We start from the raw sequence: 27,976 nt of genomic DNA on the forward strand, positions 1-27,976 counted from the left end.
CATTCTTGAATGCAATATTAATCAAAATCAATCATGGGAAGCTTCATCAAAACTGACCAAGTAAAAGTATTAACTATGCATGACAATTGAAGGACCCAAAACAGTAACTTGTGAGTCTCTGGCTCAGGTCAAAATGTTTTAATATTTCAAAGTCAAGGCCATCAAATGAAACAAATTCGTGTTGAAATCATTTTATTTTTATCCTGCATGAAAAACATTCAAAAGGCAATGCTAATGTTGAAAGGCTACCACAATACACATATCCTACAACACAACAAAATTTTAAAGCAAGACATGTACTTTTCCTGGAACACAACCGAATTTAACAGCAATATCCTAACAATTATGTCATAACGAGGATTATTCTGCTTAAAAAATAAAACACAAACTGATATGTGAACAAATTTTAAAAGGTTTTAAATTCCTGTTGTAAACTTATCTGAATCACTCAATTTCTAGTAGAAAAGAAAAACAGACGGTTTTTACTTATCTGAATCACTCAATTTCTACTAGAAAAGAAAAACAGACGGTTTTTACTTATCTGAATCACTCAATTTCTACTAGAAAAGAAAAACAGACGGTTTTTACTTATCTGAATCACTCAATTTCTAGTAGAAAAGAAAAACATACAGAAAGAAAACTGCATTTACTTGCAAAGAGTTTCTATGAAGAGCGATACAATTGAAAATTGATTCATATTTATTTTAGGACTGCATTTCTGGCCCAGTAAAACTTTTAAAACTGTTCCACACAGTGCCTTTTTGATGTCTATTTGAAGGATATTTGTTACAAATATTGCATCGAGAAAAATACAGATGTCAGTAAATGTATATTGAAGTCAAACACTTTTTTAAGGATTTGTCTATGTTCTTCAATTTCAATAAATTGATTAACAAACCCAATACAATGTTCTACAATAGGTAGTTGTTTATATGATACATACTGTGCCATTGTCTTAAAACTGAAACTAAGCGAAAAACAAAATGTTCCTTGTTGGTTGATAACTACATGTACTCTTAAAAAATCATGTTAAAGAGCATATAACACAGCTTTCCTATAATACAATACATTTTTTTTCACAGACAACAGAATCAACAGCAGGACAAATTCACAAGCAACATTTTCCACATTTGACAGAAATATGAATATGACTTTCTGGTTAAAAACCATGCTATCAAATTGATAGGACTATGATCCTGCTGTCTGCATTATATGTACTTTATTTTGTAATGCCTATCAGAATATCAGAACACATCTAGATTGTTGTCTACTTGTTTATTCAATGAACTGGTTTTAACTTTCACTATTGTGTCCATTCTAAGTAAAGCTCTACACTTTGCCAGACAAATCCCTATGAATGGATGTCAGTGACATTACCTATCAAATTATGATATACTTAGGCTTTATAACTGGTATTTGGTAACAAGATAGAGATGCTGTCTCTTGTAAATGAGGTGTAGTTTGTATTGGCTAAAGAACTTTCTGGGACTAGGAACTGCTTTTTAATAGCATTAAATAAAAGTTAAAAAACTAGCTAATCTTCCTGGAATTCTAGGGATTCTGCAGACAGCCTTCTTAGTGTATAACACACAAAGAATTTTTGAATGATTGTATGCACTGCCAAGCTCTACATTCAAAGTTTTGAGCCTACATGGATCTACTTATTTCAACTCTTACAGCTCTGATGAGAGCCAAGTTGTGGTAATATCTGCATAAAAGGATCATTATTTGGCCTTTTGTACTGCTTGTCTCTACTGTGAATAAGTAAAAAATCTCTACATCCCAGGTTCCCAGCCTTTGTAGACCTGAGCAAGAATAGGATCCTCATTTGGCCTGATGTATTGCCAAGCTGTACATCCAAGGTTCCCAGCCTTTGTAGACCTGAGCGAGAATAGGATCCTCATTTGGCCTGATGTATTGCCAAGCTGTACATCCAAGGTTCCCAGCCTTTGAAGACCTGACAAAGAATATTAGGATCCTCATTTGGCCTGATGTATTGCCAAGCTGTACATCCAAGGTTCCCAGCCTTTGTAGACCTGGCAAAGAATATCAGGATCTTCATTGTGCTTTATGTATTGCCATGCTCTACATCCAAGGTTCCCAGCCAGCATATACCCGTCCAAGAATATTAGGATCTGTGGCTTGGTCTATGAGAGCAGCTACCTGATCCTCTACACTGAGGCTGTGTTGAGGAAGCTCTGCCCTCCGATTTCCTTTTTCTCCCATCACAACACTCTCAAAATTCTGTAGGGCATCATTCTTAGAATGACCAAGTTTTAGTTCATCCCTGTAAGAGGAAACAGATTGAATTGACATAATGAAGTGATTGACTGAAGGTCTATAACACTGTCGAAGATGATCTGTAAGTGATTGACTGAAGGTCTATAACACTGTCGAAGATGATCTGTAAGTGATTGACTGAAGGTCTATAACACTGTCGAAGATGATCTGAAGGTCTATAACACTGTCGAAGATGATCTTCAGTTAGCCATTTTGTTTTCTTGAGCAGAACAAGTAGTAACTATGGAACAAGTAAATGTCAAATATGAAAACATCCCTTTAGAACTTCTGAAAAGGTAGTCATAACAAGGTTTATGTTCTAATGATGTATGACAGGTCATGGATGAAGGGCAATCTTAATAGCCCAACATCTGATGATCATGGTATGGTAGAATCTAGGGTGGCCTATTACCAGGTATGCATTTATTGTCTGATAAATAAAAAAAAAACCTTAGGTTTGATGGGCAAACAAGAATTTAATATGTGTTGAATCTTCTAAAGAGGGTTACCATACAAAGTTTTATCACTGTACCATGACATGACAAAAGTATGAAGCAGACACCGATGTGTTTTGAACAGGAGCACACTTGAGACAAATATTGGATCCCGAAAAAAACTGTTAAGTTTGAGAACTTGATCTTTGGAGGACAAATAAGAATGTGGTGTGTGACACATCTTCTAATAAAACAACCAAACAATGTGTCATCCCTCTACTATGACTCGTAAAAAAGTTATGAAGTAGACACAAATTGAGTTATGGACAGATGTACATACACTCACAAATATAGGGGTCCAATGAACAAGAAGCCAATGGGGTCTGTAACAGTTAGTGATAACAAAGGGAAGTAACGGTAAGTGATAACCACGGGAAGTAACTGTTAGTGATAACCAGGGGAAGTAACTGTTAGTGATAACCAGGGGAAGTAACTGTTAGTAATGACCTAGGGAAATAACTGTTAGTGATGACCGGGGGAAATAACTGTTAGTGATAACCTAGGGAAATAACTGTTAGTGATGACCGGGGAAAATAACTGTTAGTGATAACCTAGGGAAATAACTGTTAGTGATGACCAGGGGAAATAACTGTTAGTGATAACCTAGGGAAATAACTGTTAGTGATGACCAGAGGAAGTAACTGTAAGTGATGACCTAGGGAATTAACTGATAGTGATGACCAGGGGAAATAACTGTTGGTGAAAACAAGGGGAAGTAACTGTTAGTGATGACCTAGGGAAATAACTATTAGTGATGACCAGGGGAAATAACTGTTAGTGATGACCGGGGGAAATAACTGTTAGTGATAACCTAGGGAAATAACTATTAGTGATGACCAGAGGAAGTAACTGTTAATGATAACCTAGGGAAATAAATGTCAGTGATAACCTAGGGAAATAACTGTAAGTGAAAACAAGGGGAAGTAACTGTTAGTGATAACCTAGGGAAATAACGATTAGTGATGACCAAAGGAAATAACTGTTATTGATGACCAGGGGAAATAACTGTTAGTGATAACCTAGGGAAATAACTGTTAGTGATGACCAGGGGAAGTAACTGTAAGTGAAAAAAGGGGAAATAACTGTTAGTGATCAACTAGGGAAATAACTGTAAGTGAAAACAAGGGGAAGTAACTGTAAGTGATGACCGGGGGAAATAACTGTTAACTTATGTATACATCAAGTTTCATTACTCTAGTTTTAAACAAAGGGCAATTACTCTGTAAAATTGGGGTTGCTGGCCCTTAATCTTGTATACTGGACATTGTCATAGTGTGACCAATGCATACATCAAGTTTCATGATCCTTTCTCAAATGTTGTTAAGATCCTTTCTTAAATGTTGGCAAAGTTATGCATTAGACAACAAAGGATGGATGGACAGACTGACCAAGCAGCAACTAGATGCTACCCTAAAAAATTTTTCAGAGAGCGCAAAAACCTCTCAACTAAGAATGGACCAATGTGTGATCTCCAATCATCAAATTCATAAATTACCAAACAATAACACGAAGTAGTAAGTGTAAAAACATGCCACTCAGGTGACTGTTATATAATAAATGACCATTCTGACATGTGTACAAGGTGTATTAATCACATCTAATATTATCTGGTATAACTTGTAACCAAAGCAATGCTACAGTAGGATGACTTCTAACAGGAAACACATCCTGCCTTTAATAAACAAGAGGCCCATGGGCCTTAACGGTCATCTGACAAAAAGCAAGCTAAACCTAGAAAGTGGGTTGAGGTCATTCATTTGAACAAACTTGGTAGCCTCTCCTTCAAGCATCTTACAGGCCCAATATCAGCACTCATGGACTTTTGCTTGTTGAGAAAAAGTCGTTTGTATATTTTAACATATTTGACCCCTGTGACCTTGAAAGTGGGTCGAGGTCATTCATTTGAATGAACTTGGTAGCCTTTCCTCCCAGCATGCTACAGACCCAATATCGGCACTCATAGACTTTTGCTTATTGAGATGAAGTCCTTTGTATATTTTAACATATTTGACCCCTGTGACCTTGAAAGTGGGCCAAGGTCATTCATTTGAACAAACTTTGTAGGGCTCCATGCCAGCATGCTATGGGCCAAGTATTAGCCCCCTAGACCTTCTAGTATTTGAGAAGTTGTTTGAATGAAAAGTTTACGCACGGCGGACGGCGCACGGCAGACGGCGCACGGCGGACGACGACGGACGAAGCACGATGGCTATAGGTCATCTTGACCCTTTGGGTATGTATTTACTCAACAACTTAATACATTGAAAGCATAGCATTTCTGTCCTCCTATCACACCATTTGCATCCTCCTATGTGTACCATACCACTTGAGAAGTATTTCTGTCATGTTACTGTAGTGTTCCTGTGGTAAACATACCATTTGAGTAGTATTTCTGTCATGTAACTGTAGTGTTCCTGTATGTACCATACCATTTGAGTAGTATTTCTGTAATGTTACTGTAGCGTTCCTGTATGTACCATACCATTTGAGTAGTATTTCTGTCATGTTACTGTTCCTGTATGTACCATACCATTTGAGTAGTATTTCTGTAATGTAACTGTAGTGTTCCTGTATGTACCATACCATTTGAGTAGTATTTCTGTAATGTTACTGTTCCTGTATGTACCATACCATTTGAGTAGTATTTCTGTAATGTTACTGTAGTGTTCCTGTATGTACCATACCATTTGAGTAGTATTTCTGTAATGTTACTGTAGCGTTCCTGTATGTACCATACCATTTGAGTAGTATTTCTGTAATGTTACTGTTCCTGTATGTACCATACCATTTGAGTAGTATTTCTGTAATGTTACTGTAGTGTTCCTGTATGTACCATACCATTTGAGTAGTATTTCTGTAATGTTACTGTAGTGTTCCTGTATGTACCATACCATTTGAGTAGTATTTCTGTCATGTTACTGTAGTGTTCCTGTATGTACCATACCATTTGAGTAGTATTTCTGTCATGTTACTGTAGTGTTCCTGTATGTACCATACCATTTGAGTAGTATTTCTGTCATGTTACTGTAGTGTTCCTGTGGTAAACATACCATTTGAGTAGTATTTCTGTCATGTAACTGTAGAGTTCCTGTATGTACCATACCATCTGAGTAGTATTTCTGTAATGTTACTGTAGCGTTCCTGTATGTACCATACCATTTGAGTAGTATTTCTGTAATGTTACTGTTCCTGTATGTACCATACCATTTGAGTAGTATTTCTGTAATGTTACTGTAGTGTTCCTGTATGTACCATACCATTTGAGTAGTATTTCTGTAATGTTACTGTAGTGTTCCTGTACGTACCATACCATTTGAGTAGTATTTCTGTCATGTTACTGTAGTGTTCCTGTATGTACCATACCATTTGAGTAGTATTTCTGTAATGTTACTGTAGTGTTCCTGTATGTACCATACCATTTGAGTAGTATTTCTGTAATGTTACTGTTCCTGTATGTACCATACCATTTGAGTAGTATTTCTGTAATGTTACTGTTCCTGTATGTACCATACCATTTGAGTAGTATTTCTGTAATGTTACTGTTCCTGTATGTACCATACCATTTGAGTAGTATTTCTGTAATGTTACTGTTCCTGTATGTACCATACCATTTGAGTAGTATTTCTGTAATGTTACTGGTCCTGTATGTACCATACCATTTGAGTAGTATTTCTGTAATGTTACTGTTCCTGTGTGTACCATACCATTTCTGTAGTATTTCTGTCAGTAGTGTAGTGTTTTGTGAAGTATGTACAGATCTGTAAGTGATAAAAAGTTGAGTAGCTGATAAGCATCACAAGGAAATAACAGTGACCTACCAGAAGTCATTTTATTATTTTAACAGTAAACAAGCAGTTCTTTGTAAGAGCCTTTCTTTACCTTGTTATGTAACTAGGATTTTCACCCTTGAGTTTCCTCTTAACATATCGAACTTTCTCCTTGGGATACCAGGAAATACTCTCCTCATCAAGGGATTCTGCAAAAAAAACTCTGTTGTTTGTAAAAAGTCCACGCTTTATATAATATAACAATTAATGATGTAATTATTTCCCTATTGGGTCCCGGCCTTGTGGCCAAACAAAAGTCATATTCACTATTCATAAAAACTGCTTCAGACCAAACTTGCACAATTCCTTGTACAGAAGGCTTTTTTAATAACTCACATTTCCCAATTTAGCCCCACACCTCCCATCCCAAGGGGCCACAATCTACTGTTTTATATAGAACTGATTTCTCTTCACCAAAGAATACTTAAGACTAAATTTGGGCACAATCAGATCATTTCTACAGAAAGAATAGGATTTTAAAGAACTTGCAAACTTTCTCCATTTGAGTCCTGCCCCTAAGGCCCCGAGGGGTCAAGAACAAATATATATAACAAACTTGATTCCCTTTCCCCAAAGGATGCATTTGGACAAAATACCTTTATTCATTCATGACTAGAAGCAATTTTTAGTAAAAAGTTGATGGGCATGGGATGCTGGACAGACAACAGATGCCATGCCATGAGCTCACTGGTACTTCTGATGAGGTGTGCTAAAACAAGACATCGTTGCTGCAGGAACTTATCAGTAACATAAAAACATTTTGACACCAAAAATACAGTTTACCCCACTTTTGATCTATGGAGGTTGTGAGTCAGTACATGTTGTTCAGGACATTCATATGATTTTTACATGGACAGCAGGATTTATTTATTTATTAAACAGGTTTTACCTATACTACCACAGCCTTACAGCCTTTTTTCAGTGGGCTATTGGCAAGCAGGAACGTAACAAATCTACTTATATTGACAATAACCTCAATTTTCACCACATAAGTTTGAGACATGAACTTGTATATGAGATGATGGCAATGAATATATGTATGATGTTTCAAGACAATCAGATGGATTAATCAAGCCAGATGGCAAGGATGTAAAGTATCAACTTATAGAAAGTGACCTCAAGTTTAAATCTAGGGTCAAGACACCACTTTGTACAAGTGAGGATGGCTGTAAGTTAGTTACGAAGTTTCAGAAGAATGAGATAATTCATTATATGTAATGATATAGGTGTATGAAGGTATAGATTGATTGATACATCATTAACTTGAATGGTAGTGTCTGCCTGGTGGGGTTTATCATAAGATGATGGGGAGGAATGGCTGTATATATGTTACCTAGTAAACTTGGTGACCCTTCTTGCAGAACAGGTCACCCTTCAGTTGTCTCAGATCACACAGGCCCCTTTGTGTGGAGGGCACAAGGACTCGGTGTACCATGGTCACTAACTGTTGTACCTCTCCTTTAATGTCAGGGGTTTCGGGACCATGCAGTACTACACTTTTGTAAACACTTCCAACAGCAAGCTATGTTGAAATTTTATAACTAGCCCACCATTTATTTTTTAAAGTTTAACATGCTCAATTATTTGATGTAGACTTAGTTTGAGACCTTAGTCATAACTATTGGTCTTCTTCAGTGCATGGAAAGGGAACGCCAGAAAATCAAGTTTAAAATCACCTAAAATTTTAGTTTAGTACCATTAAAAGTAACAGGCATATTAAATGTTGGGCATACTGATGCTCTTTCATGCCTATGGTAATAATGTTAAACACCTATATATATACCATTAAACAATGTCAGCCTGCTGTATAGGTGTTTAATTTCGTGGGGCTGCAAATGTTCCTGGTTGGGCTATTTCGTAAGTATTAAATTTCGTCAAAGTCTATACATTGTTACCAAACAGGGATGACAACATACGTCTTACAAGATTTTAATTCACTGTAAAAATGCTTGGTATTTATTTTTAAGTTTAATTTAAAAATCTAAAATTTAAATACCCTGTAAGTATAACCAATTATAGTTTTGTCCTTGACAAAGGACTCAAAGATGTGGACAGATCGCAGGGTAGTCATCACACCTGTGTGGTTTATCACAAGGAGAAATACATCCCTATTTCAGTTGTTAAACTTTGTTTATCCACATTAAGTGACCCTCTTTTCCTCATCGGGAGGTTCTAAATCAAAACCAACTTTTTTCATAAATTTAGGGATCAAAATACTGGAAATCAATAAGTAAGACTCTGATTTTATTATTAATTTGGCTATGTAAATGTACTGTTAATAAATTGCTGTATTGTAAATGAAATGCAGATTTTTCCACTCTGTGTGACCATGATTTGCCTAGTGTGGATACTTTACCTTCTAAATTTAAACTCTGCATCTGTTTTTCAGCATTAACCTGCAAAAGATTACATACAAATACATGTATAAAAAACAGAGCTCATCTTTTAACATGAAGTCAACAAGAATGGTGATCTCAATGTGAGAAGGCCGAAGTTTTCAAACATGTGGCATGTCGACGGATATATAACCTATCACAGACGACTTTATCACAGTTACCAGTAATCAAAGCAACGACTGATATAATGTGTGTTGTACCTTTCCTGTCCATTTAAAAATTTAAAAGGGAGCAAAAAAGCACTGGTATAAGCATCCATACAGGCATATATGTACCGTGTACTTTACAATAAGTTAATATTTTGATGCAGTTTCTTTGTTTTTCATTGTTGATGTTTATCATTTGTAAAGGTAAGCTGAAAGAATTTCAAACTGTATAATGGTAAAAGCTTGTAATCAATGTGTTTTTTATATCTAATATTGTTACCATGATAACTGGGAGAACATTAAAAAAAGAAGTCTTGCAAACAGCTAAAGGTTTAACAAGAAACCAGTGGGTACAAATGGTCACCTTATGATTATCAACACTGAACTTAACTATAAAGGGCTATATCTGTAAGTTACAATCAAATCAGTCCCCTGGTCAAATGGAGATCTTACTGATATAAGGCTGCATATAAATTTCATTGAAGTATATTCATATTTACATAAATCGTTGCATCCACAGCAAAAAGTTAATGCACAATGGATGATGGAAGATGACAATAATTTTTATCAGTTGAACAGTTTTCAAGTTGAAGCCTAGAAAAGGTACTTGGGACAGGTAAATGTAGCTTAATCTAATATAACCTGCAACCACTTATCATGGGTTATAACATGGGGCTAATACACCTGAACAGCTCCTATAAATAATAATAAAGTACTGTTATGTTAAGGCTGAGAATTACATGATGTACTTTGACTTAGGATTTTGGAAGAGGTAGTTTCTGAAGTTACTAAGTATAAATATGGTATTGCCTTATTGGGAATAAACCTGTGATGATATCTGATGTCCTCACCAGCCAATCAACAGATGGCTCTTTCACAAATATGTCCATGGTTGCAAGAAGTAGGTCATAGTCTTCACGCAGGGCACGCAGAGCATGAACCATAGTGCTCTCCATCAAGCCCTTCACCTGTAGGGGTAGCATCAGGTTACGGAGTTGTCTAGTCAGACGGAAAGGCATCAGCTCTGGGATCGGTAAGAACTGTGGAAACAAGAACAAGATATCACAGGATTTCTGAAATCTTTGTTACAACATATCAACATGCTACTCGTCAAGCATCATCACCATAATCCTCTCCATTATCAATTACACAGATAAGGGCATATGGAATTTACTAAACAAGTTTAATAAATTGATATGTTGTGAGCCTTTCATATTCTAAAAAATAAATGAAAACTCCCCAATCAACTTCCCTATAAGATAGACTAATTTCACTAATAAGACAATCAAGAGACGTTGTCAATACATGACTTATCTATGATGTCACAATAGTGTTACTACATGTCTTTTGAGATTTATGACATGTCTTTGATATGATACAACATGGCAGTTATGTGATAGATCAGGTTAAGTTGCTGATAACTGTACCTTGACCGGGAGACAAACTGGAATGTAAAGTTTCCCTGAGAGTGATCATTGTTTTATGCACAGAGTGTTAGGATCCCTGTAACTGTTCATTATGCTGACAGATATTTCAGTCAGTCAGAAATACTTACCAAACAATGAACACCTGTGAACAGACATGATGTTAATATAAATTTAGATAAATATTAAAACACAGATATCAATTGGTTTAGATGATTACCTGAGTTGCTGATCCAAATGCATGTCCAAAATCAATGCCAATCATCTGCCCTGTTTTGAGATTGATCATGAAGTTGGAGAGATGGCGATCACCAATACCTAGAATATATTGACATATGGACACGAGGGCATGGGAAACAGCCAGAGTACAACGCAGCACATGGAATGCCTCAGGACATGTACTGATGTCATGGAAGGCCCGTCTACAAGTACAGAAATGGAATTGGTTTATTTTGACCTGTTTTCCAAATCCATACAGAATTATAAGAGAAAATTTTTTATCTTAAATAATATGTTAAAATTGATAAGTAGATACCTAGATATCTATTAGTTATACATGACAACAAGTTCCTATACCAGTATCATGTGACAGTAAAAATTGTGATGAAAATTGTGAGGATTTTCTATTGGTATGCTTTATTACCTTCATTTCAACTGTTTCCCCAGTCCAAAAAAACATGAAATGAGGGGAAAAACAAAATAATTAAGAGAGAATGAAAGAGTGAAGTTAATATTTAACATAATAAATTAAATTGTTAATTGAAGATTTGCACAAAATAAAAAGTCCACCTGAATACTATTGCCAGTGCTTTACCAGGGATGTCAGTGTATTGTAAACAGTATATCTGGACCAGGGATGTCAGTGTATTTTAAACAGTATATCTGGACCAGGGATGTCGGTGTATTGTAAATAGTATATCTGAACCAGGGCTGTCAGTGTACTTTAAACAGTATATCTGAACCAGGGATGTCAGTGTATTGTAAACAGTATATCTGAACCAGGGCTGTCAGTGTACTTTAAACAGTATATCTGAACCAGGGATGTCAGTGTATTTTAAATAGTATATCTGAACCAGGGCTGTCAGTGTATTGTAAATAGTATATGTGAACCAGAGATGTCAGTGTATTTTAAACAGTATATCTGAACCAGGGATGTCAGTGTATTGTAAATAGTATATGTGAACCAGAGATGTTGGTGTATTGTAAATAGTATATCTGAACTAGGGCTGTCAGTGTATTGTAAATAGTATATGTGAACCAGAGATGTTGGTGTATTGTAAATAGTATATCTGAACTAGGGCTGTCAGTGTATTGTAAATAGTATATGTGAACCAGAGATGTTGGTGTATTGTAAATAGTATATCTGAACTAGGGCTGTCAGTGTATTGTAATCAGTATATCTGAACCAGAGATGTTGGTGTATTGTAAATAGTATATCTGAACTAGGGCTGTCAGTGTATTGTAAATAGTATATGTGAACCAGAGATGTTGGTGTATTGTAAATAGTATATCTGAACTAGGGCTGTCAGTGTATTGTAAATAGTATATGTGAACCAGAGATGTTGGTGTATTGTAAATAGTATATCTGAACTAGGGATGTCAGTGTATTGTAATGTGAACCAGAGATGTTGGTCTATTGTAAATAGTATATCTGAACTAGGGCTGTCAGTGTATTGTAAATAGTATATGTGAACCAGAGATGTTGGTCTATTGTAAATAGTATATCTGAACTAGGGCTGTCAGTGTATTGTAATCAGTATATCTGAACCAGAGATGTTGGTGTATTGTAAATAACATTTTCATTTCAGTCATAATTAACTTAAGTATGCAAATACAGTACCTACACCCATCTTTGTATCCCAACAACAAAAGATTAAAAAAATCCTACCATCCCTACGATCCATCAGCCATCACAGCAGGAACATAGAGTGATCTCCCTTCCTCTTACCTTTATGGCTGCCGTCAAGTGTGGAGATGTCTGAAGCTGAGTGCTTTCTTTATCCTTCTCTTCGTACTTCTATTATTGTCTGAGTATATTGCTACTCCTTAAGTAGTTTGTTAAACCATCTCCCAACTTATTTTGGAAATTATAAGTCTTGGCATATGTTTATTTCAGCCATTTTTATGACCGTGTTTTCCTCCATGTGTTCGAGTGCATAACCACATGTTTTGCTTTCCGGATTTTCGTGAAGTTGTAATTTGTTTTTTTGCTGCTTTATTGGCTGTTTTGTGTGACCGGTTTCTTATTGCAGTCTTACTGCGTAATGTTAGTCTTGAGCTTTTGTTCGTAGTTTTTTGTTTGTTAGAAAACTTCAGCACATGGGTGTTCCCATTTCTTCTGAGAACGGGACCCCCATTATGCCTGTCCCCTTTGCCGGCCTTGCAGCTAGACTTCCCTGGGCGAACTTTGTTTGCACATGGAGTCTACTGCCAAGGCTTCCATGCCTGTCTGCGAACTTTCCCCCAGAAGAGGGATTCATCCTCTTCTTCTGGTAGGATAAGTAACTTTGTAAGTCTTCCACCTCCGGTTCTGAACCTGTGACTGTTTCAGGAGTTCCAGCCAGGATGCTCTCGTCCTGTTGAGCTCCGCCCTCGAGCAGGGGGTGGTCCCCCCGTCCAGGTGCGCCCTGGAGTAGGGGGCGGGACAGCCTGACCCTGACTCGGTGCAGTCCAGTCTAATTGGCAGGAAGCTCCCGTTTGCAGACAGTTTTACTTTCGGGTAGAGACTTCGGCCACAGGTCGCTGATTCGTTCAGTGATCCTGGCCCACCAAGTGGTGTTGTTGGTGGGGGCCATCTTGACTCCAGACCTGTACTTTCTAGTGCAGGTTCCGGGGCCACAGAATTCTTGTCAGGGTTGTCTGTGGCTACGGGGATTAGTGACGTGCAGTTCACTAATTCTTACTAATACTAATTCTTGGGCCTGGGTGCCAACAGTATCCAAGCAGTTACAGGTCTAGCCCATACATGTCTGGGTGTCAACCTGGTGGGAGTGGTGGTTCATCCTTGTCTTTCGGACAGGGTGGCCAGCCCCAGACTCAGGTGGGCCATTTTGGCCATCTCTGGGGTCACTCCCAGCCCACAGGACCATTCCCATTCCCTTAGGGGTTTGGGTTTAACCCTATGGATTTTCCCTCGTGAAATCCCTGGGGGTTGGTCTCTCCCTCCAGGAGACAGTTAAGCACTTCAAAATCCCCCCAATGTTCTGTTACTTCGGGGGCCTTGTCGACTGGTCCAAAGAAAGTTTGCTGGACCTTTAGGACTTTCGCCACACGCACAGTCCTGTAGGTCATCCAAGTCCAAAGGTTGGCTTTCGGATTTAGACCCAAGCCTACAGCAAAGGCTGTATGGAAGAGCCTCCCTCTCTGGAGCTGGCTCCTCTGGTGGCGTCTGTTCCTCCCATGGAGACTTTGGTCCCTATCGAGGAGATGGATTTTGAGGGTGTAGGCATGGCAGAGGAAGACAATGTTATCTATATTTCTCCTGGGTGCTCGGATATTGGCCCATATGAGTAGTCCGATGATGACCCTACCAGTGAGGATGGTTCCCAGGGGGAAGATGGCCCCGAGGCTGCTGAAGCTGAGGCTCAGCATGCTCTGTCTGGGATGCGGCATCTGTTTGGTCAGATCTGTCTCTGCCAGAAGGCACTATCGTGTCTGCAGCACTGGCCACTGCCTGGACTCATGTTATGGAGAAGAATTCTTCCTCTACCCGTGCTCCCGGGTTTGCTGGACTGCAACTCGGCGTTGGTGATCTGCCGGAGGCTTCCTCCAATGACTATGCCATGCATGACAGGCAGCTAGCCTCTCAACCAGCTAAGCTGGAATCGAGAGAGCTGGAGACCTGGCCTAGCAAATCAGTGGATCAGGTGGTGTTCGGAAGTTTAGTAACACCACAAGATGGAGAGAATGTTGTGCCTGTCCATCCAGATTCTGTCGTATTTAGACTACCTGACAGTTTGTCTGTATACGGTATCCGACTTGCCTGAGGCACGGCTTTGAGAGCATCGGCAGCCTTGCAAGTCTCTTTGCTCTCCAATGTCGTGCTGGCCTGGCGGTTTCCAGTATTGAAAAACTGCCTGGTTGAGGAACCCTACCTTTACCGTTTGTTGACTGCCCTCTTCTCGGGCTCTACCTTGTTTGGGGGAGTGCTTCCTGGGTTGCTTGGTAAGGGTGTCTCCGCTTTTCTCCCTCTGTGGCGGGAGATCACGGAAGATGCTTCGGCTTTGTCTGTGGTCAGGGAGGTTCTAGGCGTCCCCTTCTTCGGGATCCGCCACTCGCCGCCCAGTCTATTTTCTTTCCTCCTTCAGAGGATGCAGGAAAGGCACGGGCGCTCCAGGAGGAAGTAGGGTCCATGCTTGCCCTGTTTCACGTGCAATGGCAAGGTCTTCCAATTCCAGGCCATTCCCTTCGGGCTCACGACAGCTCCTTTGGTTTTCACCAAGCTACTGCAGGTGGTCGTGGGATTCCTACACTCACAAACGTCCACATCTATTTCGACGACTCCTTCATGCTTCATTTGATGAGGGAATCGCTAGTGAAGGACACCCTTCTGGTCCTGAAAGTCTTGCTCAGAGTCGGCTTCATTCCTTTCCAGTGAGGTTTCCCCATTCCAGGACTTCGTCTTCCTGGGGAACCGTTGGACACGATTCGGGGCTTAGCCCTTCCATGTTTTGAGAAGTTCCAGAAGGCTAGGGCTCTAGCCCTGACCTTCATCGCTTGGTCGCATGCCCAGGTGCGTTGGTTCCTCAGTTTTCTGGGGTATCTCAACTCCCTGGCAGATGTGGTCCCCCTAGGGAGGCTTCACATCAGACCGATCCAGATGTTCCTCCTATCCGTCATCCAGGAATTGGGAGGCCTGGATTCCTCTTACCCAGCTGGTCAGGGAGGTCGCTCACTGGTGGACCATTCAGGAGAACATTCTACGCAGGGTGTCTCTGACCAAGCCTGTCTCCTCTATGACCCTGTTCACGGATACGTCCATGACAGGATGGGGAGTTTACCTTGACGGCCAATGCCGCATGTGGAGACAGTTCTCGCAGCACATCAATGTGCTCAAGATGAGGTCTGTTCTTTTGGCTCTGCAGTCCTTTCAGGGGATCCTGCAGTGTGGCTACCAACAAATCTACAGTTGTCACATATCTGGAGAGACAGAGGGGCACCTGGTCTCACGTCCTGTGTGCCCCTGCTATCCCTATTCTTCCACTCTGCGAGGAGATGCAGTTGACCATCGCAATCAAGCATCTTCCTGGCAAGCTGAACGTGTTGGCAGACACTCTCTCCATATGCAGCCAGCCGGTGTTGACAGAATGGCAACTGTGTCGCTTGATTTTCGAGAGGATTTGTTAGGTGTGGGACAGACCTATTATAGACCTATTTGCCACTTCCCTGAACAACCACCTGCCAACCTTCATCTCTACGGTCCCAGATCCGAAGGCTTGGGCTGTGGACGCACTTTCTCTGGACTGGGACAGGATGTATGCATATGCATTTCCTCCCTTCACTCTGGTGGGGGGGGGGGGGGGGGGGGGTACTATAGAAGTTCCGGGAGCATCACTGCTCCTTACTTCTGATAGCCCCTCTGTGGCCAAGGCATCCTTGGTTTCCAGAGCTCTTGTCGTTTCTGGTGGAGGAGCCCCTGGCTCTCCCCACCAGACTTAATCTCCTTTGCCAGCCTAGGTCCAGAATGACACACTCTCGACCAGAGATCCTCCACTATCACGCGTGCTGGCTATCTCTGGAAGCCTCGCCAAGGCAGGCTTTTCTTGAGAAGTGTCAGATTGCAATGAGCAATCAATCAGGGCTTCCTCTGCTGCCGTCTGCCAGTCATGTTGGAAGCTCTTCTGTGATTGGTGTGGATTGTTGATTGCGGATTTCCTACTTTCTAAGTTTAGGGACCACAATCTGGCACCTGGCACTACTGCTGGCTATTGTACAGCTATTGTCAGTGTCCTTGCTTTTTATGAAGTGAAGTCCACGCCTTGTCGTTGCTCCCTTCTTGTCTACGTTGGTCCAGAGGCTACAATGCTGTAACTCTCCTAGCTGGATGGGCTGCCTGGCTGCTAGTCACCACTATGGTAACAGGAATTCTCATACTACAGTAATGGTAATTATTACTGAAATGAAATTGAGGTTTTTTAAATGTAAAACCAATATTCAGGAGGTAATACTTACCATAACTTTATGGAGTACCACCCTATCCTTCCCTCTTCCTTATCTGCCTGGCTGCCCCTCTGTTGGGTACTCCATAAAGGTTATTAGAGGAAGGGAGATCACTCAATGTTCCTGCTGTGATGGCTCATGGATTGTAGGGAGGGCAGGATTTTTTAATCTTTTGTTGCTGGGATGCAAAAATGGGTGTAGGTATCGCATTTGCACACCAAAGTTATGGCAAGTATCACCTCATGAAAGTTGGTTTTACATGCAAAAAAAACTCAAATTGTTAACAGTAACTTAACAAAGGATGTCAGTGTATTGTAAATAGTACATCTGAATCAGGTAGGTCTGTGTATTATAATAATTATCTTCAACAGAGATTTCAGTGTATTGAAACCATTTTATTTGAACCAAATATTTCCTGAAAAACAAATGACATTCCAGCACCTTACCTGTACAAATGACATTCCAGCACCTTACCTGTTCAAATGACATTCCAGTACCTTACCTGTACAAATGACATTCCAGCACTTTACCTGTACAAATGACATATCAGCACCTTACCTGTACAAATGACATTCCAGCACTTTACCTGTACAAATGACATTTCAGTACCTTCCCTGTACAAATGACATTTCAGCACCTTACCTGTACAAATAACATTCCAGTACCTTACCTGTACAAATGACATTCCAGCACCTTACCATTCCAGCACTTTACCTGTACAAAAGACATTCCAGTACCTTACCTGTACAAATGACATTCCAGCACTTTACCTGTACAAATGACATTCCAGCACTTTACCTGTACATTACCTGTACAAATGACATATCAGCACCTTACCTGTACAAATGATATTCCAGCACTCTACCTGTACAAATGACATTTCAGTACCTTCCCTGTACAAATGACATTTCAGCACCTTACCTGTACAAATGACATTCCAGTACCTTACCTGTACAAATGACATTCCAGTACCTTACCTGTACAAATGACATTCCCGCACTTTACCTGTACAAAAGACATTCCAGTACCTTACCTGTACAAATGACATTCCAGCACTTTACCTGTACAAATGACATTCCAGCACTTTACCTGTACAAATGACATTCCAGCACTTTACCTGTACAAATGACATTTCAGTACCTTCCCTGTACAAATGACATTTCAGCACCTTACCTGTACAAATGACATTTCAGTACCTTCCCTGTACAAATGACATTTCAGCACCTTACCTGTACAAATGACATTCCAGTACCTTACCTGTACAAATGACATTCCAGCACCTTACCTGTACAAATGACATTCCAGCACCTTACCTGTACAAATGACATTCCAGCACCTTACCTGAACAGATCCCAAGGTATTTTGTTTTCCTTTAGATGTAGTTCACGGATAGCCTCTGTTTTATTATACTTCTGGTACATTAGGCCATACATTTTTGGAAGTGGCAGATTCTTCCCAAGTTTCTGTAGCCAGGCTGTGTGTTGAGCAGAAGGACCATTCCTATATAATACATACAAGAGGCCAATAAAGATCAATACATGGAAGAGGCCAAATAGGCCTACAATAAATTGCTCTACAACTTAAAAGGAAGACATTGTTGACTCATAAATTTTTTTTATGAAAACTTGAAATCATATTCTTTATACATGATACTACAAAAATGCCATCACTCCAGACCTATTGCTTGTTGAAAAAAAAATTAAGATCTCAACTCATTTGACCCAGGACACCTTGATAGGTTATAAATTAGAAGCCCTTCATCCACTTTGTTAAAGAACCAATATCAAGCGCCTGAACCTTTTCATTATTGGGAAGAAGTTGTTTGAAGATTTTAACACATTTAATCTTAGACATTAGATAAGAGAAAAGGTCAATCACATGAGCAAAAATAGTAACTTTTCATCCCAGCATTCCACAGACCAAATGTCAAATATAGCCTAAGACTTTTGGTTATTGTGAAGAAGCCATTTTAAAGATTTTGACATAATTGACACTTGTGACCTTAAAGAAGTGTCAAGGTCAATGATATGAACAAAATTGGTAGCCCTTTATCTCAGCATGCTACAGGCCCAATATCAGCACTTTAATCCTTTTGGTTATTGAGATGCTGTTGAGATTTTTTTTTCAAATTTGTTTCTGTGACCTTAAAAGTAGGTTAAGAACAATAATATGAACAAACTTTGTTTCCCTTCATCCCAGCATGCTACAATGCCAATATAAGCACCATGGGCCTTTGGGTTACTGAGAACAAGTCATTTAAAAATGTCAGCATATTTGACCCCTGTGACCTTGAAAGTTAGTCAAGGACATAAATTTATCAAATTTGATAGCCCTTCATCCCATCATACTACAGCACCCTTGGCCTTTTGTTTATTGAAAAATCATTTGAATGGAAAATCTATGCACAATGGATGACACTTGACTAATGGTGCACAATGATGGACAAAACACGATGGCTATAGGTCATTCTGACCCTTTGGGTGAGATGACGAAAATATAAATTATTTTTTTATGGTATATCTATAACGAGGTAAGAGGACAATATCACTAAGCAGTCTCCTGTGATTGGGTATATTTTTTATTGTGATATGATATTGTCATAACTATATCAAGAAAACAAGTATAAGACTATAATTTAACAAGAGGCCACTGGGCTTTACAGCTTGCAAGAGTTCGTATTTTTATCGCAAACAGCTATCTCATGACAATATTAATGGAGTTAGAATGATTTTTTTTTTTATAAAAAAACAAACACATATGTATCCAAAAGCATTATTTTCCTATATATTCCTATATTTAAATTAAAATTGACCCCCTACGCTGCATCAAATGGGAAGCTCAGTTTTAAAAATTTATGCTGAGAATTTTCCATCAATGGAAAGTTTTATTAATCTACAGCATTGGAGTCTGGATGATAAAATTTTTGAAATAAAAGCAATTTTTTCCCCTTTGAGCCCTGGCCTTTAGAACTGACTCAGGGATGAGGTTGGCATCTTTCATACAATCAAACTGCTATCTGATACTAGTAAATCAAAACCAAGACTGAATTACTTCTCAATGAAAGGAAACAAAAAATACCAAAACATGTTATTTTCCAATATCAACTATCATTAAAATTTACTCCATCCCTAGAGGGCAAGGGGTTATGAAATTAAAATTTCGGTAAAGCACCTTGAGACCTTTACTTTCATAAAAAGTTTTTTCAATTTTTGAAATATAACCAATTTTTCCCCCTTTTGGCCCTATCCTTCAGGCCAAAGGTTGAATCAAACAATTTACAATTTCATTGTTCATGAAAACCTTTCCGCAAAAATTTATTGTAATCACTGAAGTCAAAGATGTGAAAATGTTCAAACAAAGATAATTAATTTTCTTAGTTTGTATCCAAAATAAAACTTTCTGATATGTCAATTTTTTCTATTCATTTCCAGATGAAGAAAAAAAAACAAAAACAAAAAAAAACACTGAGATCCCAGAAAGATCTTGGCACCCACCACTGCTTGATCTTTATTTGTTCTTTGAAAGTTGGATATTTTTTTTCTTGTCTCTTCTCTGTTTTTGCTCTTAATGATAAGAACAACTAAGAACCAAGTAGTTCTCAAGAAACAGTGATTACACACTTTCTAAGTTCAAATCGAAGACAGCTGACTATTAGCTATTTTATATTCATTCCCAAAATCAGATGGACACAACAAGGAACCAAGGAGAACCTCACATGAAATTTGAGAGAGACCCATCCAGTACTTCTCAAGAAACAGTCATAAAATATTTATTGTAAAAAATCAAAGAAGGCATCTGTCAGTCATTTTGAGTTTCTGATATTTATTGTCTGATATGACAAGGTAACTGGGACTGGTAAACATGTTATTGTCAGTTGTGACACAGTAATCTGAACTGTTATAATTACTGTCAGCTATAACATTGTAACTTGGACTGGTACACAGTTAACTGACAGCTGTGACAGTGTAACTTGGACTGGTACACAGTTAACTGACAGCTGTGACATTATAACCTGGACAGGTACACAGTTAACTGACAGCTGTGACATTATAACCTGGACAAGTACACAGCAAACTGACAGCTGTGACAGTGTAACCTGTACTAGTACACAGTTAACTGACAGCTGTGACAGTGTAACTTGGAGTACACAGTTAACTGACAGCTGTGACATTATAACCTTGACAGGTACACAATTAACTGACAGCTGTGACAGTGTAACCTGGACTGGTACACAGTTAACTGACAGCTGTGACAGTATAACCTGAACTGGTACACAGTTAACTGACAGCTGTGACATTACAACCTGGACTGGTACACAGTTAACTGTCAGCTGTGGCAATATAACCTGGACTAGTACACAGTTAACTGTCAACTGTCACATTATAACCTGGACTGGTACACAGTTAACTGACAGCTGTTAGAGTGTAACCTGGACTGGTACACTGTTAACTGACAACTGTCACATTATAACCTGGACGGGTATACAGTTAACTGACAGCTGTGAAAAACATTATAACCTGGACTGGTACACAGTTAACTGACAGCTGTCACATTATAACCTGGACGGGTATACAGTTAACTGACAGCTGTGACATTTTAACCTGGACTAGTACACACTTAACTGTCAGATGTGACAGTGTAACCTGGACTGGTACACAGTTAACTGACAGCTGTGACATTATAACCTGGTCTAGTACACAGTTAACTGACAGCTGTGTCATTATACACGACTTGATTGATGTATTACGTCATTTGCAGTAGGCGCGCCCATCTGTAATCACGTGGTCAGTCCGCCATTACTGTCATGATCGGCAAGGTAAACAATCATGGCGGATACGCGGAAGTATCGAGCTGGCGGGGGGAATTCGTGTGCTATTGTCGGATGTGCAAACAACAGAAGGAAGTTATTTCAATGGCGACATGAAGTATGTGACAAACACAACATAATACACGACGAATGTCCGTGTTTGCTTCCATTTTCGCTTCACAGACTACCACCAAACGAGAGCCAAAGACTGGACTGGGTGAAAGCTATCAACAGGAAAGATCTACCAAAGCGAGTTTTCGTTTGTTCATGCCATTTTGAAGATGGACTCCCAACACCGAAAAATCCGGTTCCTAGTATCGCTATGGGTGTGTATTTCATTTATTTTTTTTAACAGTTAAAAAAATCAAGATGTACACACACGAAGCGTAAGCCGTAACTGTCAACTTGTAATTAGGCCTACTAATGCTATGTCAGTTGCTGATGCTTGCAAACTACATGTAGCTAGGAATATGAATATTATACTCACACAAGTAGAAATATTGATAATAGATTATTGAAATTCGAGAATATAATTACAATTTACATGTAGTTAATGTGTGTGTAACTGTAACAGTTATGCAAGTTTTACATGTACCTGTTAGATGTATTTCTAATGGATTACTGATCAGTATATGTACACTTGTAGTATAAATAAAATTGATGTCAGTGTTCCCCATTACTCTTGATTGAGGGTACAAAACCACTGAAATTAGTGAAATTCAGAACTTGTACCCCTGCTTTTCAAGGACTCCCCTAATTATATATACATACATTACTGGAGGTACAGTGTACCCCCCAGTTTTAAAATACCAGGGGGAATACTGTGATGTAACCTGATGTTGGGAGTCATACAAAACATTACATGTACCGGATATGTCAAAGTTAATCCCCCCCCCCCCGCATCAAAGTAAAGAGGGGTGGGGGGTGGGGGTAATGGAATCAGAATGTCTGTCTGTCTGGAGGATATCTCCTCCTAAACTTGTGAACCAATTTCAATGAAACTTCACGTTAGGGATTATCTACATGTATGTGTTAAATAATGTGCATGCAATATTCTCCCAATATTGATCTTATTTGAAATAGCATAGGCTTTACATTTTTTTCAAATTTATCCTGTTTAGGCTATGAAACACCTGCTAACAGAAGCAGAAGAATCCTGAAAAGAATAAGGAAAGGTAGGTAATTACACATAATTTTACATTGTCAGTTTATTCAAAAACTTTATCTAATCTTGTATATCAGTGTTACCTGAATAATTATTTTGCTACACAAGATTTCAATATTTTAATTTCTTTACTCCTAGCATAATTACTCAGTGAAACATTATCTTGTAATTTAAATTATGTTGGAGAAATAGAATCTTTCGTCCTCTTTGGGATGTGGTTGGAGGTATCTGAGGGTGAGATTATTTGGTTAAAGAGTCGTGTTTGATAGCTTGATAATCCCCTGGGGGTTGAATGGTGATTTTTCTCATAATTTTGGCTCCTATACATGCAATGTTGTTATTTTAATGGTTGGCTTTGTGGATTGGATGCTGTGTTCAATTGTTGATGTGACGTCATTGAATTATTGTGATGGCATTGTCCTAAAAGGGAAATCCCCAGTTTCAACCTCTAGGGTGAGATATGGAAACTGGATATCCCTGTCTGGGGTAGGAAGGGAAGTTAATGAATCTTCCAGAATCATTTTATTTCATAACAAAACCTTTAATATCATTTTTCAATTATTTTTAAAGACCCTCTGATGACGAAAAAGACTGATGACAGGATGGAATTTAATGACAACCTTTTACTTACCAGGTAATTACATGTATTTGGTGTTAAAAGAGATTTAATATAATTCAACCATATTTCAATAACTGGTCCTTATTTAAATAGTAGAAAGAAATCGGTATGTACTTTTTAAATGAAGAAATGAACACATATATACTCTACGTCTCTACCCTTTAAAAATTAAAAAAAAACCTTTAATTTTGACATATATCAAAAAGATAGGCTAATGTTGCCCATGTGATCAAGTGGTGTGTTGTCACCAACATCTGAAAAGTTTATTTGAACTTTAATGAAACTAATTATTTGTATATTAATATATGGTGCTACATGATCACAACTGGGAGTCCAATTACTATTATTGTAACAATGCTATATCCAGTCAGCACTATGTAAAATATTTATTTTATTCAGTACACCGTAATTTATTAGAAATTTATTGGAAAAAAAATGTGTTTAATTTAAAGACTATATTTTCTCAACTTATGAGAAATTCTTCATTAAAGCCTTTTGTGTGGGTGCAAAGGGATTAAGAAATTGGTACTGGAAACAATTAAGTGCTATAATGTAAATCTGATTGTTATCACTTTCATTTCTCAGTGATGATGAGCCACTTTTGACTGGTTGTGAAGAACAAGCTAAAGATATGGGTGTCCAAACATATTTTGAGACTGTCTCCTCATCTACTCAGTGGTCTGATGAAAGCCTGCAGGATCATATATACGTCCAAGTGTCAGCCAATTCCAATAGCAATTCTGATGCCAGTACACAGACCCAATCAACATCACATGTATCCAAAGGTGTAAATTGTTCAACGACTCATATTAACATGTCTTGTGAAAAGTTGAACTCAGATTCTTTATCTCACCTGTATACTGGCCTGTGTTTACAAGCATTTATCACCTTGTTGAATATTTTTCAGAACCTGGAACTACCATTTAAGTTCACAATGAATGTAGGAGACCAGTTACTCCTGTTTTTGATGAGACTGAGACTTAATCTTCTTTTTGCAGATTTAGGTCATTGGTTTGGTATTAGTGAGAGTCAAGCTTCCAAAATTTTCAATTGTTGATTGCCAGTTGTAAGTGCTACGCTTCGCCAGTTGATTGTGTGGTTACCTAGGGAAACTATACGTGCAACTATGCCAGCAGCTTTCAAGGAGAAGTATCCTAAAACGACTGTTATCATCGACTGTGCTGAAACATTCATGCAAAGGCCAAAAAATTTGAAAACAAGAGGTGAAACTTACAGCCACTATAAATCACATAATACAGTGAAGTACTTGATAGGTATTGCACCTTTTGGACAAATTATGTTTATTTCAAAAGGTTTTGGGGGAAGAGCTAGTGACAAATTTATAGTGGAGAAGTCTGGTTTTCTTGAGTACCTATTACCTGGAGATGAAGTCATGGCAGACAGAGGTTTTACAATTAATGACTTACTATTTCCACGCAAAGTTAAGCTTAATATGCCAGCATTTACAAAAGGAAAACCACAACTGACAGAAGAAGAAGTTACAGAAACTAGACGTATTGCCCATGTAAGAATTCATGTGGAATGGGCTATAAGGAGGCTGAAAGTCTTTAAAATACTGAGCAATATTGTGCCGGTTACCTCTGTTAAAAAACTTGATGACATTTTAATTGTTTGCTCAGCACTTGCAAATCTAGGGACTGAATTAATAAGAGGTGAGGAAAAAGATGACAGTTTTGATGAGTATATAGGAAATAACATTATCTGTCTTGGATATATCAAGAGAGTACACATGTAATACAGTATTTATCTAGCAATAAGCCCATGCCTTGTAATAAGCCCACCCATGTTTTTCATAGAATTCAAATTCATTGTCCTATATAAACTGTATCCCTCCAATAAGCCCACCCAAACTATTGATCCAATATTTAACACTGGCCCCATGGGTTTATTGCAGGGTAAATGCAGTATATGTACATGTACCTGGTATGTACTGTACAATAAATGTCTAATCGGCAAACATACTCGGCACAGTAGTTTGATTGTCTATATCTGGGATTGCGAGTAATGATTACACCCCCCCCCCCAACAAAGTTAAGGGGATAAACTGGAATCAGGTTGTCTGTCCATCCGTCGTTCTGTAGACACATTTTGTTCGGACAACTCCTCCTAAACCAGTGAATTGATTTCAATGAAACTTCATAGTAATGTTAGGGACAATGTGTAGATGTGCCTGCACCCTTTTTCTCTCAAAATATTTTGGTTACTATGCTATCCAGGTCACTCTGGGGTGGGGGCGGTGGAGTGTGGGGGTATTAGTTATCCTTTGGATGACAGTTCTAGTTTATTTTCATTTTAAATCTTGCTAATTAATGAGTTCTGAAGATTACTAAAGAACATGCTATGATCTCATTAATAAATCAGCTTTGTATTTCATTTCACTATTATCGCAGCAACTATATACAGCATTTTTATGTGAAACAGGTTTCAACTTTAATTATATGATAATAATTTCAAAATTTAATCAGACTAAAGAACAATAAGAGTCTCACAAATACATGTAGATACTTTGGATATTTATTGATATGTGCATGAAGAATTTGTAAGTTTGATTTCCTTACTTTATAGAGGTAAAAATAAAACTATTATTTCCTCTTCTTGAAAAATTGTCTTTTTGTATTTCTTATCTGATTGATATATAGATAAACTTATATAATGGAAAATTAACTCTTGGAAAGGTATTGTTAGCAAAATTACTGTGACAATTGTAGATTGTAATACAGTTGATTTGCTCATTTGTTGTTAGTTCTTACAGCAGATGGTTTTGTATTCATCACTTAATTGAAATCGAGAAGATTCGAAATCATCAACAATTCTTGGCAGAAATTTCTGGAAGTAGAACTTCCTTAATCTTTGGATTTGCATGTTACAGAAGTCAACATCATACCCAACCTCCACAGATTGATATTCTTCTGGTGTCCATATTACTAATTTGCATTTCTGCAAGTTGCAAACATGAAGAGTAAATTGAACTTGAAGATAATAACCTCTGCTACTCTTTGGTTTCAATTGATTTGTATCATTGATCCTTACCACATCATATTTTCCTGAACAAAACTAAGCTTCTAAGGAATCATACACACTACTTAACACAGGACACTTGATTTCAAGCAGGTAGTTTCCTGTATCAGTGTGAATAATGCCATCAGGAGACACAGAAAGCCATGGATAATTCTTTGATACAACAGTTCCAGAGTCTGAAATAACAATGCCATTTTCTCGCAATGTTGTTTTGGCGGTAACTTCACCAATATTACCATGCCTAGTATAACTATTTCCCAGAAAGGATGGAAACATGTGTTCCCGTATGAAGTTATCTGGGTTGGTAGTATCTCTAACTGGCACTTTATGTGCTGTACTACCAGTAATTCTGACCTTTCTACTATCTTTCCAAATTTGAGAGCTAGCTTGAGTAGTGGTTGTTTCATTTAAGCTGCTTATCTGTGATTCTGTAAGCTGTATGTATTGCCTGTAGAACTCAAAACACTTATCACAAGAACATCTTCATGAACTCCATGTGATGCAGGGATTGATACTTGTTGAGGTGTTGCACAGACTGATTTATGAATAATACTGTTTTCAAGCATAAATAAGTCTTTAATGTCTGAACTTTTGACAAAGGCTTTATACTCATCATGACTTGTAAACATGTTGAATTCAGACTTATCTCTACCTTCTTCCATTCCGTCACTCTCACTAGCAAGCTCGCTCTCAACTTTGTCTCTCCTAGGCTTCTTAAAATCCATGCTAGTGATGGAACGAGGTTCAATGTTTCTAGTTGTTCCCCTGTTCCATTTCATTTGATCATCTGTACAACCTTTTCCAGTCATATTCATTCGCACAGCATATTCAATTTTCCACACAAGAGTTCCAATATGACTACAGGTTTTGCTCTTACCTGCAACACACGAACACTCTCCCATTTGTATCTTTCCGTCACGCTTTCCATTACCCATGGTAAATGATGCTCCTGATTTGCATTTTGAGACAGTCTCACCTCTGATTTTAGCAATACCATATCGTCATTTACATTTACGTGAACAATCCGACCTAATGAACCACTCTGAAAATAGTTGAAACTGTCAAGAGATTTAAACTACCTCATAGCATCCCCATCCACTGCACGACTTTGTACCAAATAATTATAAATATTACCATAATACACTGCAGGCCACTCTCGCATATCATCCTTCCTCTCAGTTGTATTACATGAATCTGGACGAATGTCAGCATTTTTCCACAGTTTAGAATGAGACATAGTGATTTCTTAATGTCTGTATCTTAAGATCTTGTGTAGTTTCATTCAATTTTTTCGCGGTATCCGACTGTCAAATTTGAGTGTTTTCCGCCCACAAGCTGTTTACGGTAGTCGATCATGACCGTAATGGCGGCCGATTTCGACGCCCCCTATATGAAAATATATGAACTAATGGGGAGATAACTGAAAAAAGTTGTGTATAACCTGGACTGGTACACAGTTTACTGTCAGCTGTGACAGTATAACCTGGACTGATACACAGTTAACAGACAGATGTGACATTATAACATGGATTGGTATATAGTTAACTGACAGCTGTGACATTATAACCTGGACTGGTACACATTTAACTGTCAGCTGTGACAGTATAACCTGGACTAGTA

At 38.4% G+C, this 27,976-nt stretch overlaps 2 protein-coding genes across 2 annotated transcripts in view; one reads left to right on the forward strand and one right to left on the reverse strand.

Moving 5' to 3' along the window:
- Positions 1-175: 175 nt before the first annotated feature.
- LOC132544007 (DNA-dependent protein kinase catalytic subunit-like) overlaps positions 176-27,976 on the reverse strand; it is a 134,784-nt gene continuing 106,983 nt past the window's right edge. Inside the window, exons 89-94 of the mRNA XM_060207566.1 lie at positions 18,068-18,226; positions 10,788-10,989; positions 9,995-10,183; positions 8,958-8,997; positions 6,654-6,750; positions 176-2,287 (exon numbers count right to left, since the gene is read on the reverse strand). Coding sequence (XP_060063549.1) covers positions 2,086-2,287; positions 6,654-6,750; positions 8,958-8,997; positions 9,995-10,183; positions 10,788-10,989; positions 18,068-18,226 — 889 coding nt within the window. The 3' untranslated portion in view covers positions 176-2,085. The remainder of the gene's footprint in view (positions 2,288-6,653; positions 6,751-8,957; positions 8,998-9,994; positions 10,184-10,787; positions 10,990-18,067; positions 18,227-27,976) is intronic.
- LOC132543899 (uncharacterized) lies at positions 21,767-25,299 on the forward strand. The gene is made up of 4 exons (XM_060207444.1): positions 21,767-21,859; positions 22,655-22,708; positions 23,269-23,332; positions 23,903-25,299. The coding sequence occupies exons 1-4, from the start codon at positions 21,856-21,858 to the stop codon at positions 24,372-24,374; spliced, it is 594 nt and encodes a 197-aa protein (XP_060063427.1). The 5' UTR covers positions 21,767-21,855; the 3' UTR covers positions 24,375-25,299.

This window comes from Ylistrum balloti, unplaced genomic scaffold (genome assembly GCF_031769215.1).
Source record: "Ylistrum balloti isolate Yb309-2 unplaced genomic scaffold, AGI_CSIRO_Ybal_v1 Utg369772, whole genome shotgun sequence".
Classification (NCBI taxonomy): Eukaryota; Metazoa; Mollusca; class Bivalvia; order Pectinida; family Pectinidae; genus Ylistrum; species Ylistrum balloti.

Excerpts from the sequence above, each read along its gene's own strand:
- LOC132543899 (XM_060207444.1), top strand. Across the intron at positions 22,709-23,268 it reads CCTGAAAAGAATAAGGAAAG|ACCCTCTGATGACGAAAAAG; the intron begins GTAGGTAATTAC and ends TTATTTTTAAAG. Across the intron at positions 23,333-23,902 it reads GACAACCTTTTACTTACCAG|TGATGATGAGCCACTTTTGA; the intron begins GTAATTACATGT and ends TTCATTTCTCAG.